Here is a 19,295-nt window from a genome sequence, read left to right on the forward strand (position 1 = left end):
TGAAAACAAAACCTATCTTTGCAAATAATTTGCACAACACAAAGACATTTGCTTGACTTGTGAGTGCAAGACATAGGTCTGACTTTTTCAGGTGCCTATTAAAATGATTTCATAACAGCCAGACAAAAAATGATTTATTTTTTTGATGGATCAAGGAATAAGTTTCAAAGGAACTTATTGATTCTAATATTGACATGATTTAGGAAAAATATTAAGTCTTGTGGGTGTTGCAATAAAATATTTGCAATCCAGACAAAAAATGATTTTTTTTTCTGATGGATCCAGGAATAAGTTTCAAAGGAACTTATTAATTCTTATATTGACATGATTTTGGAAAAATATGAAGTCTTGTGGGTGTTGCAATAAAATATTCGCAATCCATTGCATATTTCTATTGCTAATTTACAATTGATATAATTGTATATATCACTTGTAATTTTACCAAATTTATTACTTTTAGTTACAAGAATCAGACCAGCAATCAAGTGTTGATTTGCAATTAATTGCCAGACTTGTGACTGATTTTTGTGACCTAAATATGACTTGCAATCGATTGCAAGTGCTTCAATAAACTCGTACCACATTTTCTTCAATTTCATTCATTCATCCAAATGCACCAGTATGAATGCATCTTCCAATTCGGAGAAAAATATACATTCAATTTTGGAGTTCCTCAAGGGAATTACCACGCTTCTGTCCAGATCAGTCTCAAATTTTATCAGTGGGTAATCACTTTAAATAGATGGTGTTTGATGAAGGGAAACATATTGCTTGACTCTGGGTTAGAAATCTAATTCAGGACAGGAATTTTTAACATCTTACCCTCTTTTCACTGGTGTATAGATGGAGGGGGTCTTGGGGCACGTACTGGTGCCCCACCCCCCCCCCCCAAAAAAAAAAAAAAAAAAAAAAAAAAAAAGTTTCACAATAAAGAAAAAAGTGAAATAAGGGGTAAAGGATGAGAGTTGAAGACAGGGGGGTGAAATATAATATTTCTGTGACAATTATATCAGTCTATCACAAAATTAGATTAATTTTCAAAAGGTTGAGATGTTCACTCTTCATGAATTTATGGAAATTTTTACCTCATATGCCATATTGTGCCCCCTGAAAAGTTTTAGCTCATTACACAAATGTCTCTTTCCTACTGGCTAACTTGATTCTATGCTATAAAAATTTGCAGTCGGAATGTTCATTCACTGATTTGATTTAATTAATTTCCTGTTCTAGTAAAATGTATCAAACTGTTAACGTGCATTTTGATAAAGAGAGAAATGAAATGGATAAAAAGTGGATTTCAATTTCATTTATGGGGAAGGGGGAGGGGCAGGTTTTTGGCTATGAAAATGTATGTGATTGAATTTGATTCCTGTTCTGTTACATGATGGTGTAATTACCTGAAGAATCAAAAAGAGACAGTTAAAGAATGAAGTTTGTGAGATTATGGATATTCTACAGTCTTGTTCTGATAATTACACCAAAAAAAATTATTTTTAAAAAATTTTCATTGATTTTGGGTGACATAACATTTGCTCCTGCATAGGCGTAGAGTAATAAAGGATTGAAATAGCGTTTTTGGTTCAGAATAATATAAAGATAAGGGTTAGGGTTTATTTAGTTTAAGAGGTTAGATTTTCCATCGCAGCAATTGTCGCCTGAGCAAATGTAATGAGGCCTGACCTCTTGAGACACGCTCTTAAAATGGTGATGATGTGTGAGCAAACTTTCTGCAGAAAAAATTGATATTTAACAAAATTTTATTTAGGAAAAAACAAATCTTGATTCGATGGTCTGGAGCGTCTTCGTGAACTAGACAGTGAGATCTTTATCTTAACTATCGAGAGTCGTAGGAAGTGGAATCGTGGGATATGAGGACAGGGGGAGGATGGTGGAATAGGGTGAAGGGGTCACGTGATGCGGTTTTGAGGGGATATTTCTGGGAGCGGAGGAAACCAGATTAGTTTCCTCGAATGATGTCAAGCGAAGTAGGATTGACTTGAAATTTAACGAGAATCAAAGTTTATAATCGTCAGGAGAGCGTGGATGAAAGCTGTTGGTGTGCTTTGAACTGGCAATCCAGAACACTATAGTAGATTGATTTAGTCAATGTTCTATGCATTATGGGAAGCTGTATCCAAAAAGTAATTGTTGTTACAGTTTAACATACCCTATATGAGATACATGTATTGGGAGTTTAATCTTACATTTCATTAAATGGTGTTTTGATATGGCATTTAATTTACCATTGTATCACGGTGCATTAATAATAGTGCTCCCCCCAAAAATATATATTTTTGACTCTTCATGTAATGATATTTTCAACAAGCCTGTTGAGTTGTTGCCTTGTAGTAATAAATGCAAGTCAGTTTGAGTTTGAAAGACAGGAAAATCAATTCTTTATGATGATGAATGTACATTAGAAAATTATCAAAACTTTATGTGTTCACGATTAGTAAACAAAAAATCATCACAAGCTATCGAAACGAAGAGTTTCCCCGAACTTCCCTGTATACAGGGGAAGCACTTCACAACTCTTGCTGATTAAATTGATTAGCAGAGGTGTCAATGGCAGGAGCCGTAAAGCCAGTATATTTCCCACCTCTCCTTCTGGCCGAGATAAGAGCCAGAGAAGTGTCATCACCCTGGGCGTATTAACATCTACCTGATGAGGAAAATACCCATAAAAACCCTCCCTCCCCCACCCCCCCAAAAAAAAAAATTTATAAATATATATTTATAAAATATATGAAATTCCGGCCATGAAATATTCATGTATTCTCACTTGCCTGACTCAGATAACTTTTTGTAGTGTGAAGCCTGCAACCAGACTCTTGCATTCCTTTAAGCACATGATGCACATTTTTCTTGTCTAGCTGATCAATTTTTTTGTAATTTACTTTCATAATGCAAATGCTGCTTCAACCATGAAGAAATAACTGGAAAATGGTAATTCAAAGATCCTTCTATATTTTTCTGGGATATTACAAATACTTAGGAAATCATTTATTGATCTCAATGGACCAGAAAATAAAAAATTGACCTAATTTTTGTTGCTAATCACTGCAGCCTTTCTCAACGATGAGGCCTGATTTGACTAGTCTGCAGGCACAGACCCTGATTAAAATTATGATCAACAAGTGGGTCCTCACATAAGACTAGCGAGAAGGCTTTTTGTACACAAGTCATTGGTAAAGACCTTATAGGCTGCAAATGCAGTCCACTTACCTTGAGTGAAGGGTTTGTGCAGTAAACCACAATTTGACCTTTCTAACTTTAATGATCAATGATCGAGTTTATATAGATATTACAAGTACTGTGCTTTCACACTAACAAAATATTTGGTATTTTTCATAATTGGGTAGGTGAGGAAGCCTCCCCTGAGTATGAAGACATCAAACTCCACCAGTTACTTCTCACAAATGTTAACTTTTTTTTTAACTTAATCTCCTGGAAGAGTTGCAGTAGAGTTCATTAGTATAGTGTCTGGATTGGCTTGTGCTTAAAGGGATACTCGGGGTTGAAAATAATTTAAAAATTCACAGTGCAAAATGCTGAAAGTTTCATCAAAGTCTGATAATAAATAATGAAGTTATTGAATTTTAAAGTGTAGCAATATATTGTGAAAGCAGTTATATGCATATCGTCATGAATATTCATGAGGTGGGTTCATGATGTCACACTCTCTCTCTTTCCTTTTTCCTATGTTATTACATGAAATAATAATTTTTTCATTTTTTCATACATGTGTGAATGATATTTCTTCTTTTTAATGAAATAATAATATATAATGATTGATAAATTGATTGACGGCAGACGGATGGATGAATGGATTGATAGAGTTAATTAACTGATTAATTAAAGAAAAATCTAAATGAAAAGGTAGGGTTGGGCGATTCGTTCTGAGGAGATCCTTTTCAGTACTTTTGGAAAGTATATATATCTGTGACACAAAGTTGTTAATATTTCATTTCCCCTCTCCATCTATGTGAATCTCTATCTTTGAAAACGCTGATTCCGTCTTTGAAATGGAAGCACAAACACACCCTTTTTTATATAACAAGTCCATGACTAGGAAAAAAACATGGGGTAAATGTCCTTTGCTCTGCAATACCGACAACTGGTGAGTAATACCATAAAAGTTACAACTGAAGAATTTTATAAAATACCGTTCATTTGGCACGGTGTCCAGATTTTCTGAGTTACTGGCCAAGAATGTTTATTTCTGGATTGCCCTCAAATGGGTGGGATATGTTTCTGTTGGGGGATCCCTTGGCTTGAACGAGCCACGTTCGTTGACCGCCCAAAGGACTAATTTGAAATCTCATTAAACAATTCAACAGAGTATCATCCCAACACTTGCCAAGTATTTGTATTTTATTTTTCAAGCCTGATATACTAGCCTTGATTGCATTGTTTTATAATCTAGTTTAAAACCCCTTTTTTAAACTACTTGATCTGTCGACTGTCCAAATTTTGAGCTTTATGCTTTTTGGTCAGTACATGATGTCCATCTTATAAAAGGGACAGTCCTGGGGCCTGTCTTACAAAGAGCTGCGATTGATCCAATCAATCGCAACTATGGAAAGCCAGCAACGTCAACGTCTAAAATACATGTCTATTCAAAATATTTTCTAGATATGATGTGTATTCATACAATATTTTCCTGACAATTAAGTATACTTCTCTTTGTTTTCAAAGGACATTGAGCAAATTTCATGACATTGATGGATTTCCATATACTTGAGATTGATCAGATCAATCGTAACTCTTGTAAGACAGGGCCCAGAAATATCTTATTGACTCTACAATTAATTTAGTGCAAACCAGAAGGTTTGTACAATGGAAGTTTTTTGTGAAATAACATAGGGAGGAAGAAATATAGTTTATTGGAGAAATTAGTGGTTATATCATATTCACAACTGTTCCGAGAGGATTTAAGCCAACAAAAACAAATGTTTATCGGCTATTTTGGAGAGTTAAACTGAGTGACTGAATTTCTTATTTACGTCATGATAATACAGTATTTAAGAAATGAAGTGAATGGTTTAATTATGTGAAATCATACACATTCTCCAGTCTCGTTCAAATATAGAAGAAAAACAAAACTTTTAGTTTCTTTTTCGTCCTGTTGTGGCACCTAGTGAGAATGGAGACATTGGTGTACATGAAGGCCAAAAAAAAATCATAAAATCCATCAAATCAATGTTTTTTTTTAACTGTCAAAAAGGATACATCACCCATAAAACTGTCAGATTATATATAGTTCCAGGGATTCCCGATCCCCTGCTCATTCTTTAAATTTTCTTTATTTTATCAATATCATTTTCCTTAACTTTAAAAATGTTATTCAATTAATTTTTTTTATTATTTTAAGTTTGATAATAAAATGGTACCAGTGTATCAAAATGAACATATATTTCATATCTTTTTCAATATTTAAAGGGTTAAGGGTTAAATGTTTGAAATATTAGCATACAAAAACACTGATTTTCGTTTCACATGGAATTATTTTATTCATGAATGGCAGTAGTGAGGTAACAATGGCTCAACTTAATCCAGTCCTTAATCCCGTATCCAGTCTTTAATCCAGTGGTCATATTTCCTTCAGCAGACGCCCTTTATTAATCCTTGTTTAGCTGATGGATTTTGACATTGAATGCAAACAGAGTGGTATGGATCTATACTTGCCTCTCACAAGTAGATCTTTAGCCAATTGTCAAGAGAATGGTATGAATTGCCGCCATTCATAACAAATTCATTTATGGTAAAAAAAAAATTTGGAGGGGGGGGCTTCATGCTAAACTAAAGTAACAAATCTTGTTGGATGGTAAATTAAGGACTAATATTATGCTAATTGGGATAATCATTTCCCAGTTATTTCACTGGCATTAGGCTTAATTTAGGAGGTTAAAAAAAACAAGTGAATTCATTCCATGTAATTTACATTTATTCATATTCAATTTTATATGATTAGATTATTCAAGGATGCATTTGACATTATTGAGATTGTTAAAAATTAATTTCTATGTTCAGGTTACGATTAATGCCAGTCCTTTGAAGTATTACTATTGCGTTGGACTATCTGAATATTGAGATTATTAGCATAATGCGTAAATTTAGAATATTTCTAGATTAGAATGTTATAAATTGTGTGCTGACTTACTAAATATACATCTGAGGTGATGTGATATTTCTTTATCAGAAATCAGGAAATTGCTTGTTTTTTATCCCTTTTCTTCATTTCTTTATTTTGATGATTATAATATATCATATTCTCAGCATTTAAATTGATTTGATGTAGCTTATACATGTATCTATACTCTGTTCAATGAAAATGAAAAGCTGTTTGGAACAATTAATTAAATCTTAAATGGCGCTGAATAAAGGCATGCTAAAAAAAAAAAATTTTACTTTCTGCTCATTCTTCTACTTCTCGTGATACAAGACAAACAAATTAAAGCATGTCTTAAGTTTATTTATTAACACTTTGAAGCTTTTTTTTTTTGCTTCATATTGTTAACTTGGATGATTTTGCTTCAGATTGAATTTAACCAGAAGTCTATCATGTTTTGGAACTTCTCATATCCAACTGCCTCACAAATATCAAAATCTATCAAAATCTAAAAGAGTTTATGAAAAGTGATTTGTGTACAGTTACCCCCATCTTGTGGCTCATAACACAAAGCTTAGCAATGATCGTGGAATATTTTTTTAACGATTAATTGCATTGACTACAATGTACAATCAGTCGTAGGAATGAAGCATATGATTAATCGCAAACCTTTGTGTTACGGGGCCCAGATGTCGAAACAAATCACAGCTCACTGTGAGATTAAGGGACATCTCAACAAGCCCGTTCATTAAAGATGATCGGGTTATAAGCCCGGTGTAGGGAGGGGTTGCATCCATACATCCCCCTCCCTGTCAAGTCACTTCCTGCTCGACGACCTCGGCAGCGATGACGTCTGGGCCCCCGGGCTGTAGCTTGTCCTGGGAAAGGAGCACTTATTGCGCGGACTTGATGGTTGTGTTCATACCAGTTAATCGATCTAAATTTTTCACTTGCTGTCGGCTTGTCCGGTGAAAAGAGTATCAATTGTGGAAAATTGATGTTTTATTCATACAATTTAATTGATCATTAAATTCTCCCCGCTCTAGCTGATCTTAAGAAAGCAGTGTTAATTGCGCAAAACTGATGGTTGTGTTCATACCTGTTCATTGATTTTTATAGGTTTTCCGGCCATAGCTGGTCCAGAGGAACAATTATTAATTGCGCAGAATTGGTGGGTGTGCTCATACCAATAATAGATTTTTAATTTATCTCCGCTGTAGCTGGTCCCAGATTAATTTCGCCGAATAAATAGCTGTGCTCATACCAGAATAATCAATAGTTGAAGATTTATCTTGGAGTGTAATTCACTGCCTCGTTCGGTATTATTTCTTTATTGGCTTTCGATTTCTTAATATGCTTTTACTAAATATCCATACAAGATAGAGATGTCCTTATTAACGAGTATTTTTATGAACAATTTACTTAAAACAATGTACAGGATTCCTCCTATCAGCTAAATTATCAAATCAATTGATAGAAAGTCGCATTGCTACACCCCTCCCCTCCTTTTTTGTAGAGTTTGTGAAATCTGAAGTGAATAGAACTAAGTATATATATCTATAAAAGAATATAAAAGAAAAGGCATTATAAATCTTAGAAGATTGCCAGTTTGTATTAGAAAAAACAGTGATTTGATGGTTCCATGTGTTTGGAATGTTGAAAGCTTAGTGAGAAGGTTTGAATAATGTCAAGACATTTCTAGCTAATCACCCAATAACAAATTTGGTCAGTATGATATGAAATTTACAGGTATACTGTAGTTGATTGATACATGAAGGTAACGGTTCATTATTTCACTTGAAGCATTTTTTCAGAGCATTTTGTGATTGCCCATCTAACCAAATTGAGCTCCTCTTGTGCAGGAAAATAATTTCCTTTTTCTCGGATGATTTGGCTGTGTGCCATCTTACAAGAATGGATGGAGGAGGGTTATTTAAAGAGCATCTCCTTGTGAAACAAGCATCTCGGAAATCAGACTTCCTCTTGATCATTCTTTGAGGATTCTGTACCTGTGCCACACAATAAGGGGACACTTTTTAGCATCCACCCTATGAGAGCCACACATTAGGCAGTGCTGCACCAGCCCGAGTTTGCTCAGTCTCAAGATTTTAGCCCGATCGGCTCTCTTCGCGATTAATCTTGAGATTAAAGAAACGCGGTCTCCACCATTGCAAGAAGAGCGATTCCTGCTCTAGCGAGGCATCGGTGCATTATGGTCTGACGCCGCGAATAAATAATCCCGAGTGCGTCTGCACCTGCGAATTAGCTGGATAATTCGTAAAATAGCGCGCTATTTTGCAAATAATCCCAAGTTGACTTTGGATTGCAATCTCGAGATTAATCCAGCGAACTAGTGTGATAATTGCATCTCCATTACAAATAATCTCGAGATTGTTCAGATCGCGATAATTTGCCGGATCAGAAAAGCGCACTAATTTGAAAACTCATGCTGGTGCAGACGGCCCTATTCAAAATAAACTCTGTAAATGCCACTGATTTGCTTCATGAAATATTTGCTACTATTCTATGCCCTATATGAAATCAAATATCAAATTGGTGTGTTATGATTATAGACCTTGACCAGTAGATAGTATAGAATACATAGGGGACAAACTGGCATTGCTCTTGGTGCCACTATCAGGGGGTGCAAACCATCCCCCCCCAAAAAAAAAAAAAAAATGTTGAATCTAATGAACTACAATAAAAAGGTCATCAGCATCAGAATTTTGACAAACAGGTATAATTTTAGATATGTTATATAAAAGCAGATTATTATTATTTTAGCCTTTTTCCTAGAAAAGGGTGCAATTTTTGCACTGCTCTGGACTCTGTTAATCTTGATACATTTCGAGGAAATTATTCAGTGCGAACAATATTTGGCCAATATTGCTCTACCCTTTTATTGATATAGAGGTCTTATTTTCCTTTGGATTTTTTTATTCTTCTCGAGGTGACTATAAGATTATACGGTTCCTGAAGAGACAGATTAATAACATTTTTACAGATTAATAGTTTTAATGAGTAAGTTACAAACAGAGTGAGACTGCAGAAATCCGGCCAACTACTAGCTGTATGTGAATCGCTAATGCATCCCATGTGAAGTACGATACATGTCACTGCTCATTGGATTATTCAGGTCAATCCCTGTTTTAAATCAGTTTGATGTAGGATCTATATTTTATATATTGAATTATATGTTCTATGGTATGCTAATGTTGATAATGCTGAATAGCAATTAGAACACTTTGACTGCTCAATTCTGGAATATTCCACAGGGAGTGGAGATTGTGCTGTATGCAGGCAAGCAGAATCCAATGAAAAACTAATAGAGAAAACTCATTAAATTCAAGTTGAACACCTGTTTATTGTTTTATATCTATCATCCATTTTTTATGGCATAATGGTGCCAAAACTAATAGAGATAAGTAATATCTGATTGGCCTAAAGCTGGAAATGTTTGGATTGAAATCAGGTTCTATTTTTATTGCTTGGCTTTCTGGTCACCTTTTCTCTTCTGTGAATCAAAATATCTTGATTAATGCATCAAAATAATGGTTTTAGTGACGCAAAGTTGATGAAGGGATACAAATGTGGCGTTTGAACATCTTTCGCAACGTAAATAAACGCATTCATTGTCTTTGCTTCCATGGAAAAACACATGTATGCATCCGACCATGGACCTATAGGTCCATGATCCGACCAAGTAGATCTTCAAAAATCTGGCCAATACAATGCCCATTCAAGATTGAACCCCATGATTAGCCTGTCCTCTGTTCCTGTGGTAAATTTAATTAGCACATGAAACTTAGATTCTACGTCTGTTCTGTGTTTGCAAAAAATCCTAATATATCAATATTAAGTTTAATCTAAAGCAAAGTTTTGAACTTTATTGCCAATTCAAAGGGAATTATGAGGTATTCGTATAAAATCGGTTTCTCACTACCTATGAAATCAGTTTGATAGTAATTAGTTTGGATGTGTGTGATGCAAGATTTTCAATGGTAAACCTGCTGTCAGAGAGTGAAATGAGTCAAGGCGACCTCCACCCGATGGGTGTATCCCGCCCTCGAAGTGAATCCAGAGCTCAGGAAGTGAAGCAAAACGGTAAGGGACAGCACAGCAGTCGACGATTTAAATTGGATTGCTTCACGCCCGCTCAGAGCATCGTCGATTGATCCTCCTTGCAGATCGGTCCCAAACATACTCCAGTCTCGCTCTCGCACATCTTTTTTTTTTCTCTTGAATCCTTACTTTCCAACCAGGGATACCCCTCCTCATCGGAACTTCCGACAGCTGCACTTATCTGGCAGGCTTCAGTTCTTGGCTTGCAGATTGAAGCCGAAAGGGTGGGAACCCCCGCTCTCTCTCAAAAAGAAGACAAAATTTGAATCACAGCTGAGGGATGATCCAGATTTTGTTTTAACCAGCAACCCCCGTAGCAGTAAGAGTAAATTAATATCACATAGTTTCTGTGGGCTTTGATGGCTGACAGGGCAGGGGATAAATACTAAAGCTTATATTTGTGCCGAGGACATTTGTAGTTCCGACTGTCGGTGAAGGAGGAGCAGGCAGAGTTGATCACTTTATCATGCAGTGGCAGCGGTGGGATCGAAATATTCTGTCGGAAGGATGCCTGCTGAGGTGTAGTTGCATCGTATGGATTTAGAAGATTTGGCGGATGGCTCTGTCCAAGATGTGGACAGCACCTGAAACATTTTCCTTGATGTACTAGGATTATTTAAAAAGCAATTGGAATGATTTTTCTTCATTCTGCTCTATGGAGATGGAGAAGGTTAGCCAGTGGATACTTAGAACTGCAGAAATATCTCTTCCGATTTTATTAGTTGCTGATGATAGCAAGTTTTTTTTTTAAAGAAATGGTCTACATCTGCATTTTGGGGAGTTTATACAAACTTTTTGCTTGTAAATGAATTTTTCATCTAGTTGTACATGTAATTTGTCACATTTTCCAAGTGAAAGTACACCTTATATTTTGAGTTTAGCTCACCCAGCTTGACTGCCAAACATACCAGCTAATACATTTTGGAGATGTTTAAATACAAATGCTACATCTACATAATTAACCTCATGAGCTGTGGAATGAATTGAGGACATAGTTTCATATCGTATTTAATAGAACACTAAATTTTTTTTATTATTCTGTGGACTTGCTTTTGAAATGAAGAAGTTGTCATTTCTGATTCATCTAATAAATACAGTCCAGACTGCAGAGTGACAAGAGAAGTGGACATCGACGACATCAGATATAATCAAGGCAGACACACCCAATATCGGAAAGTAGTTTGGCATTTCTATTTTTACCAATGACTGTGAATTAATCCTGTCATGGACATCATTGATACCTTGAAGGCCAAGACCAATAGCTCTTCAAAATATAGGCAAAAATAAAGTATATATCAAAAGCAGCAGAGCAACTGCTCGGTGTCTCATCAATTTGTGTGAAACTCTTCAAATTCGATAAGAAACCACTCTCAAACCCTGTCATGAACTTGCAAAAAAGCCGAGGGATTAGCTAGTTTAAGTTTCCAGACAGTCTGCATGGGTTGTCCATCATCAGATGAGATTTTGGAAACTAATTGGCCCTCCCACGAACGAACGAACGGTCACTGCAAAGTCTAAAGCCGCTTCCCTTCCCTCGCTTCGACTTGTAATGGTGATGTCACCAGCTTTATAAAAGTTGTCTGGAACGAACCAAGAACGAATCTCCGACCCTGACAATTGCTCGAGAATGGCAATGACTTCACAGATTGCAATTGTTCTTCGAACATAGTCTTTCCGTGACTGCAGATAAGAGATAGGGTATTGTTCTCCTTTGTTTTGTACATTTTTTTGGCAAAATAGAAATGAGAATTAACTTATTTCTGCCTCCTTTGTTTTGATTTTGTTCTGATTCAGGAGTAAGGAGCTTTGTTTTAACTGCCACTAACGAAGTGACTCTGAAAATTGCATGTATTCAAGAAGATGGACAAACTTTATTATCTTGATAACTGGTACACATCGCCTCATTATCTAGTTGAACTGTCAGGATACAACACCTTCGAGAACCTCTTCATATCTTCTGTATTTTCTTGTCATTCAGGATTTATTTTGATTCAAGTAGATGATACAGTTTGATCAGAGAAATTAGAACTATCTCGAAAAATTTGATATTTATCCATAAATTGTTGCTCTGAATATTGGAGGAATACCAAGATTTCAATATCAAGCTTCTGGGAAGACCACCGATTATCTAAAGGATAATCTGTTACTGTGTATTTTCGTGGTGATTGATTCCCTGATTTTATATTCCAACAGTTTCCGTTTAATATAGTCGTGGATATCTCAGAGAATGTTTAAGTGTCCCTCAGAATTGTGGTCTGAATTAGTTACTCTGGATACTGGAGGAATATCAAGACCTCAATACCAATATCCTGGAAGACCTTTTTGGCTATCTCATGAAGAATCTGTCACTGTACCTGATGGTGGCGATTGATTTTACGTTTTAACAGTTTGCATTGAACATTGCTTTGGATGTTGGAGTGTCCAACAACATCGGAGGAATTTCAAGATCTCAGTATCTGTGTTCTGGGACAACCTCTTTAGCTATCTGGAGAAAAATCTAACATTGTATCCTGATGGTGGCGATAGACCTAATTGAATAGTTTGCATTCAATGTTGATGTGGATGTGACAGAGAATGTTTTAGTATCCCACAGCATTGGGAGGAATATCAAGATCTCAGTATCGGTGTTCTGGAAGACCTCTTTAGCTATCTAGAGGATAATCTGTCAGTGTATCCTGATGTTGGCAAGTGACTTCATATTCTAGTAGTGACAACCTTTGTTAGAGCCATGATTCCTTGTGAGCCAAAGAGTCAGGAAAATACAACATTTCCAGTCATGGAGGATTATAACATGACATTTACGGCTTATGCCTGGATATTCGAAGAATTTTACAAGGTAAGGTCTGGTCTCATGTTGACATGAAATTATCATCGTGCTTCTTATTTCATGGAAATATGATGCAAATATCTGCCGTTTTACAAAATAAAAAAATTGTTTTTTTTTGTAAGAATATATGATTTCTGTAAATACATATGGCTTACTTCTCTTAGGGACGATGTAAATTGACAATGCTTTTCATAGAGAGTGGAAGTGAAAAGGCATATATGAAGATCAGCTCTCACAATAAAATTATTCTTGGTTGTTTCTTCTATCTTGGAAACATGAAAGAAGAATCCGCATTTTTGCCAAATTGGTAAGAAATTATGTGTCTTTCGTAAAATAACAACTTATTTCAGAATGAACATACTTGTTTTTAATGATGATATGTAAACTCCTTTTACAAGTAAACATTTCATGGAGTCTGATACCCCTTTCATAGTACGCTTTTCCGAAGTTCGCCAGCGAAAGGGAAAGTGTCCAGTATGAAAGGTACACAGGAGAACTATGCCGGTGAAACTGTTTCCCCGGCAAAGTTCGTTGGTGAAACAGCCAGTATGAAAGGTAACCGGAGAACTTCTCCTCTTTAATGACGTCAGAGGTCATTTTTTTTCTCACCGAAATCCCCTGAACTGAGATTCTGAGCGCTAGCTAGCTATAATTATTTCCGTGGCTAAATGTAGAAGGCCACGCTTTATGAGCGATTCGGTCATTCCATAGAGTTAAATACCCTCGAACATACAGTTTGTTTTTTTCACTAACGATATTTATTATAAAAGCGTTATTGTACATACTGAAAATGCGCTTAAAATATCAAAATACTTTTTGTTTTTTTGCTTCTAATATTTCTAGAATATGTTGTAATTTATTTTTTTACACCTTTTGTAATCGGTAAGAACTTTAAGATTCAATGTTTACAATTTTCTATTCGTTCGTTCTAATTCTGCATGAACATGCCGAGTGAGCTGATCAGCAGCAGCAGCTGAGAAGTGTTTACCTGCCGTCATCTCCAAACCTTCACTGTTAAAATTAATTAGGTATCTACAATTAATAAGGAAAGAGGATGATTCAAATTCAAATTTGACTTACTGCTACCCGAGCAAATCACCCGTCGACTTTCACCGGGAAAAGATGTCAGTGCGAAAGGGTGCATTTTTTTCTTCGCCGGGGAAGTGAGGAATGCGTGCCGGAAAAGTACGCCGGGGTAAAATGAACAGGCCAGTCTGAAAAGGGGTATTAAAGTGGTTAGGCTATAACTTATAACATATCTAGACTTGATTCATCACCAATATCACCGATGGTTGTTGAAAGATATTTTTGTATTCCATCTAGTTACAGTTTTGAGAATTACCCCAAAAAAACTTTCTTTCTATACTGTTTTCGTTGTCATTTCTGTAAATACCTACATGTATTATTTCATCTGGAGCTTTTTATGGAGAGTAGTTAGGTGAAAAGTAAGCATGCCTGTGGAGTATTTCATGGAACAACTAGAGAGTCATTTTCACTGACTAACATTATAAGCTACTGAAAATCCTTGCATCTGATTGGCTGAGAGCAAATTTGACACTTTGTTTGTTTGTTTTACTTCCGTCATAAAATATAATACACAATATATACATGTAAAGAAATGCATGAATAACATGTATAAGCATAATGAATAGATTCGTGACAGTGACAAAAATAAACATTGCATAAAAAAATTAATGCTCTATTAGCTCTAAACAAGCTAAAGAAGATAAAAGACAAGACAAAAGACGGTTGGATAATAACCCATGATTAGCTTCACCAATTATGTGTGCACCAGGTTGGTGTTTCATAAAGCTGTTCATAAGTTAAGAGTGACTTTAAGAACGACTGGTGATCTTTTCTTACGCGCTTAACCATCGCCAATGAATATGTCATTTACCACAAGAAAGGATCACCAGTCGTTCTTAAAGTCGCTCTTAACTTACGAAAAGCTTTATGAAACGGCCCCCTGGTTTTCCATGGGGACCAAAATCAGTAAACCAACCACTTACTGATTTTTCCATTAAGGGAAACAGTGATTGAGTCTTCCTACTATAATATTCTTGAATGCTGACTTTTATTAAGATATTCAAGCTCTTCTTTATATTTATCTATTGGTAATGTTGCCTCTGTAATCATTGAGGGTTTTTTTACATTGAATATTTAGTTTGTATGGCATCTGAGGGGAAAAAATACTTAGGTGCTGGTCAGGGGCAGATCCAGGATTTTCCTAAGGGGGGGCACATTTTCCCCAAAATTAAGGTCATTTTCTCACGAAAAAATTTGACAAGCAAATTACAAATTTTAATTGTGCCTCTCAAAAGGGGGGGGCACGGGCCAGCTGTGCCCCCCCCCCTGGATCCGCCAGTGGTGCTGGTCGCCTCTTGTTAAGGATGAGCTGTTTATCTTCTTCATATTTTGCAAAGGACTTGCTTGCTTTTCTGGGGGGGGGGTGTTCAATGTCGATTTTCAAATTTAAACAGCAACATGAATCATGATTGAAAACTCAATTCCAAAACACCAAACACAAACACGATCAGTGGTGCACCATTCAGTGTCAAAAATATAAAGCTGTTTATATGTTGATCGTCCTTAAATTTCCCACTTTTGTTAGCGCAAAGGTCAGTTCTGGCACGTGTTTGTGTAGGCTTCCACTGTGAGAGCAAATTTAAAGACGTTTCAAAAAGCAATTGTGTTCAATGTCGCATTCGCAATGCTCAAGGTCGTAAATTTCAGCTGATAGCGTTTACAAATGCATCTTTTTCAACGTTCAAATTTTCCTCCGAATCGTGATTTAAAAGAAATTTACATTTACGACCAGGAATGGAGGACATTGAACACACCCTTTGTTTCTAATAATATCTGCATTTTGTAATCACGTTTGCAATCATGATCCATGTTGCCGTTTAAATATGGAAACCGACATTGAACACACCCTAGCTCACATACATTCAGAAACAGTGAATCACACGCAGAGTTAATGTTCTTGGGTAAGCCGGAACCATCAATCTTTTATCCAGTCCCTCTGAAAGGACTCGCTTGCTTTGTTCGTTTGCAAATTTCCTGAATCTTAAATGCCATGTGAAAAGCTCACCCTTCAATTATGAAAGCCTTATTAAACCACTTATTTTAAGTCGTTTGAATTCTTAGGTCCTTTGTCCTATTTGCCATTACACAATAGGATATAAATATTAGGCTGCATGAAATTTGACTGATGACTTTTCTAACTTGTCTCATTTGGATTGACCTAATATTCTCATTACATCCTAATCAATATCAAATACAGACAACCTTTTTTACATACCACCTGTTATAGGTATCACCTGTCTCTAAAAACCCAATTTTTGCATAGTTTCTAATTGGATCATGAACTATTGAACCTCTCCTTAAAGACCACCTTTTTTGTCTTCTTGTCCACCCTAGCAATCTCTTAACCCATTGCATACTGGAACCGGGTGATCCCTGTACAAAGTCTATGGGAATCTCAGATTTCGTTTGACAATGAGTTAAGAGGGGCTTTACTGTATGGATGTAATTTATCATTAGGACATGTACATGGATATTAAAAGAACCTGTCCTAAAAGACCGCCTTTATAAAAACTGCATTCCCTCTTTCCCTTAATTTGGTTCCTCGTTGTCATATGTACTAAAGGAGAAATTTTCATAACCTGGCTATGATTCACATAAAGATTTTTTTTTTCTTATCTCACTTGAGTGGTCTTTATGCGAAGGTTTCATAGTGTGAATAGTTTTTTCATTGGAATATGTACATTATGAAACCCATCTTTAAAGACAATCTGCTTAATATAGGTCTATTTTGTTATGTGTCTTCACTGAGACATTAACTTTGCTAGCGGGTTTCACCTTGGAACATGTACTAGAGAAATCTGTTCATAAAGATCACCTTTATGAATACTTCTATTTTTTTCTTTCCCTTTGAGTATGATTCTAATTTGAGCATGTACTAAAAAACCTGTCCTTAACGTCCAAAGACCAATTTTTTTTGTTTTCCTATGAGGGGTCTTTATAATTTTCCATACTCTAAGTATGAACAAGATATAAGTTAGGAAACCACCATTCAATAAAGCAGTTTGAATCCACTTTGGGTGTGTTTATGCTTCCCTTGCGGAGACAGAATCAGCGTTTTCAAACGTTGTTTCAGAACGCTGATCCCAAACATAATTCTGGGAGTGCTGTTTATGCTTAATTTTTCAGAGGCGAAATCGCGATCTGCAGCTGGCTTCGCATCGTAATTTTCATAAGCAGGAAAGTGAAGTCAAATTGGGCACGCCCTTTTTCGAAAGTTTTTTTTTTCCAAATTGTTGTTATGGTAGACTATTATTTTAACTTTGAACAATTTTGGATGTTTTAGTACTTGCATGGAGCTACTTGACATTGCCATAGAAATCAAATTCAAATCCATCTACTCATTAAATATTTGTCAAATAAAAATTTCGTTCATAAGAATTCATCCAATCAATACCAAGACCAAGTAAGTTTAGTCCAATTGAATATTAAACAAAATAGACATAGCCTATAAACTGGATATTGGATAAAATAGATTTAGGATTAGACTATGTGATGAGACCAATCAGAAAGTAGACCAAATGGGTGTAGACCAAGTGGCAATTTACTAATAACCCAACCTTACATTGTGTTTTTTCTGTTAATCTATTGAGTCCTGGAACCAGAGGAACCGTGTTTAAAGCGCATGGGAATCACAAAATTCAGTAGTTGAAGGGTTAAAATTGAGCAAAAAGGGGGAAGTGTACTAAAATGAACATATAACGGTAAATTATATTCGACTTTCAAACAGACGGACTGGGAAATTACTTATAATCTCATAGGATGGTACTCTGATAGATGTGGTTTAATTAAAGGGATGGTCCGGGCTGAAAGTATTTATAGCTTAATGAATAGAGTAGAATACACTGAGCAAAATGCCGAAAATTTCATCAAAATCTGATAACAAATAACAAAGTTATTGAATTTTAAAGTTTAGCTATATTTGGTGAAAACAATTGTCATGAATATTCATTAGGTGGGCTGATGATGTCATATCCCCACTTGTTCTTTTGTATTTTATTATATGAAATTAGGTTTTTCAAATTTTTTCCTCCAAGAACTAGAAAAATTGGATTGACAACTGATTTAGTGCATTAGATATTTATTGCTGCAACTTATTTCATTATAAGGGAGACATATTATTCACACAAGTATGAAATAATGAAAAAATTATGATTTTATGTAATAACATAAGAAAATGGAAAGTGGGGATGTGACATCATCAGCCAATGAATATTCATGACGACTGTTTTCACAAAATATTGCTAAACTTTAAACTTCAATAACTTTATTATTTGTTATCCGATTTTGATGAAATTTTCGGGATTCTGCTCAGTGAATTCTACTCTATGTATTAAGAGATCAATATTTTCAGCCCGGACCATCCCTTTAAACCTTGGTGAACTTGGATCACACTTTTATGGAATGCCAGTTGTCAAGTCATTCACCAACTGAAGATTATTCTTATCGTGCCGCAAAAATTTGTCAAACAAAATAATTGAGTGGTGAAACGGGTAGAATAGTAAAATACAGAAATATTATGAATTTTACTGAAATAATTATAGCCTACAATTAATTATACAAACAAAATACCTCACCAATGAGTCTTCATTATCAAAATATGATGTCTTGTATTTTATATATTGTTAGTACTCTCTTCATGTTTCTCTCTTTATATTCAGATCTCTCTTTCTCACCCCTCACTCTATGAGGCTGTTCTCACTACGTTCCTAAAACTAGTTTACTGGAAACTAGTTTAGTGGAAACTAGTTTAACGCATAGTGAGAACGGTCGAAGCGGTCTTGGAAGCGATCTTCCAAACCAGTTTGGAAAACCACCTCGCGATGTAGTTTTCAAGATCGCTTTGCCTCGTTAAACTGGTTTTAGCGTAAGTGAGGACACAACCGTTCTTCGGGAAGCGATCTTCGCACATTTTGAGCGCGCTACTCCACACGACAGGTGTAGAAATGCCTATGCTGCAGTTTCGAATTTCGCGCGAAACGTGTCACCCCACTGAGAGCGTTTCCACAGCAACAAGAGCACTTTACATAAAGTGATTTTGAAAACCACTTTCGTGTGATTAAGTGGGAACGCCAGCAAAGCGATCTTCCAAAGTGGTTTCCTGAATCGGTTTCCAGTAAACTAGTTTTAGAAAGCGTAATGAGAATGGCC

General features: G+C 35.7%; 1 protein-coding gene across 1 annotated transcript in view; it reads left to right on the plus strand.

Moving 5' to 3' along the window:
* Positions 1-12,962: 12,962 nt before the first annotated feature.
* Positions 12,963-19,295, plus strand: part of LOC129275930 (uncharacterized) — a 50,739-nt gene continuing 44,406 nt past the window's right edge. Inside the window, exon 1 of the mRNA XM_064109777.1 lies at positions 12,963-13,070. Within this exon, the coding sequence (XP_063965847.1) occupies positions 12,963-13,070 (108 nt within the window). The remainder of the gene's footprint in view (positions 13,071-19,295) is intronic.

Source organism: Lytechinus pictus, chromosome 14 (assembly GCF_037042905.1).
Source record: "Lytechinus pictus isolate F3 Inbred chromosome 14, Lp3.0, whole genome shotgun sequence".
Taxonomy (NCBI): domain Eukaryota; kingdom Metazoa; phylum Echinodermata; class Echinoidea; order Temnopleuroida; family Toxopneustidae; genus Lytechinus; species Lytechinus pictus.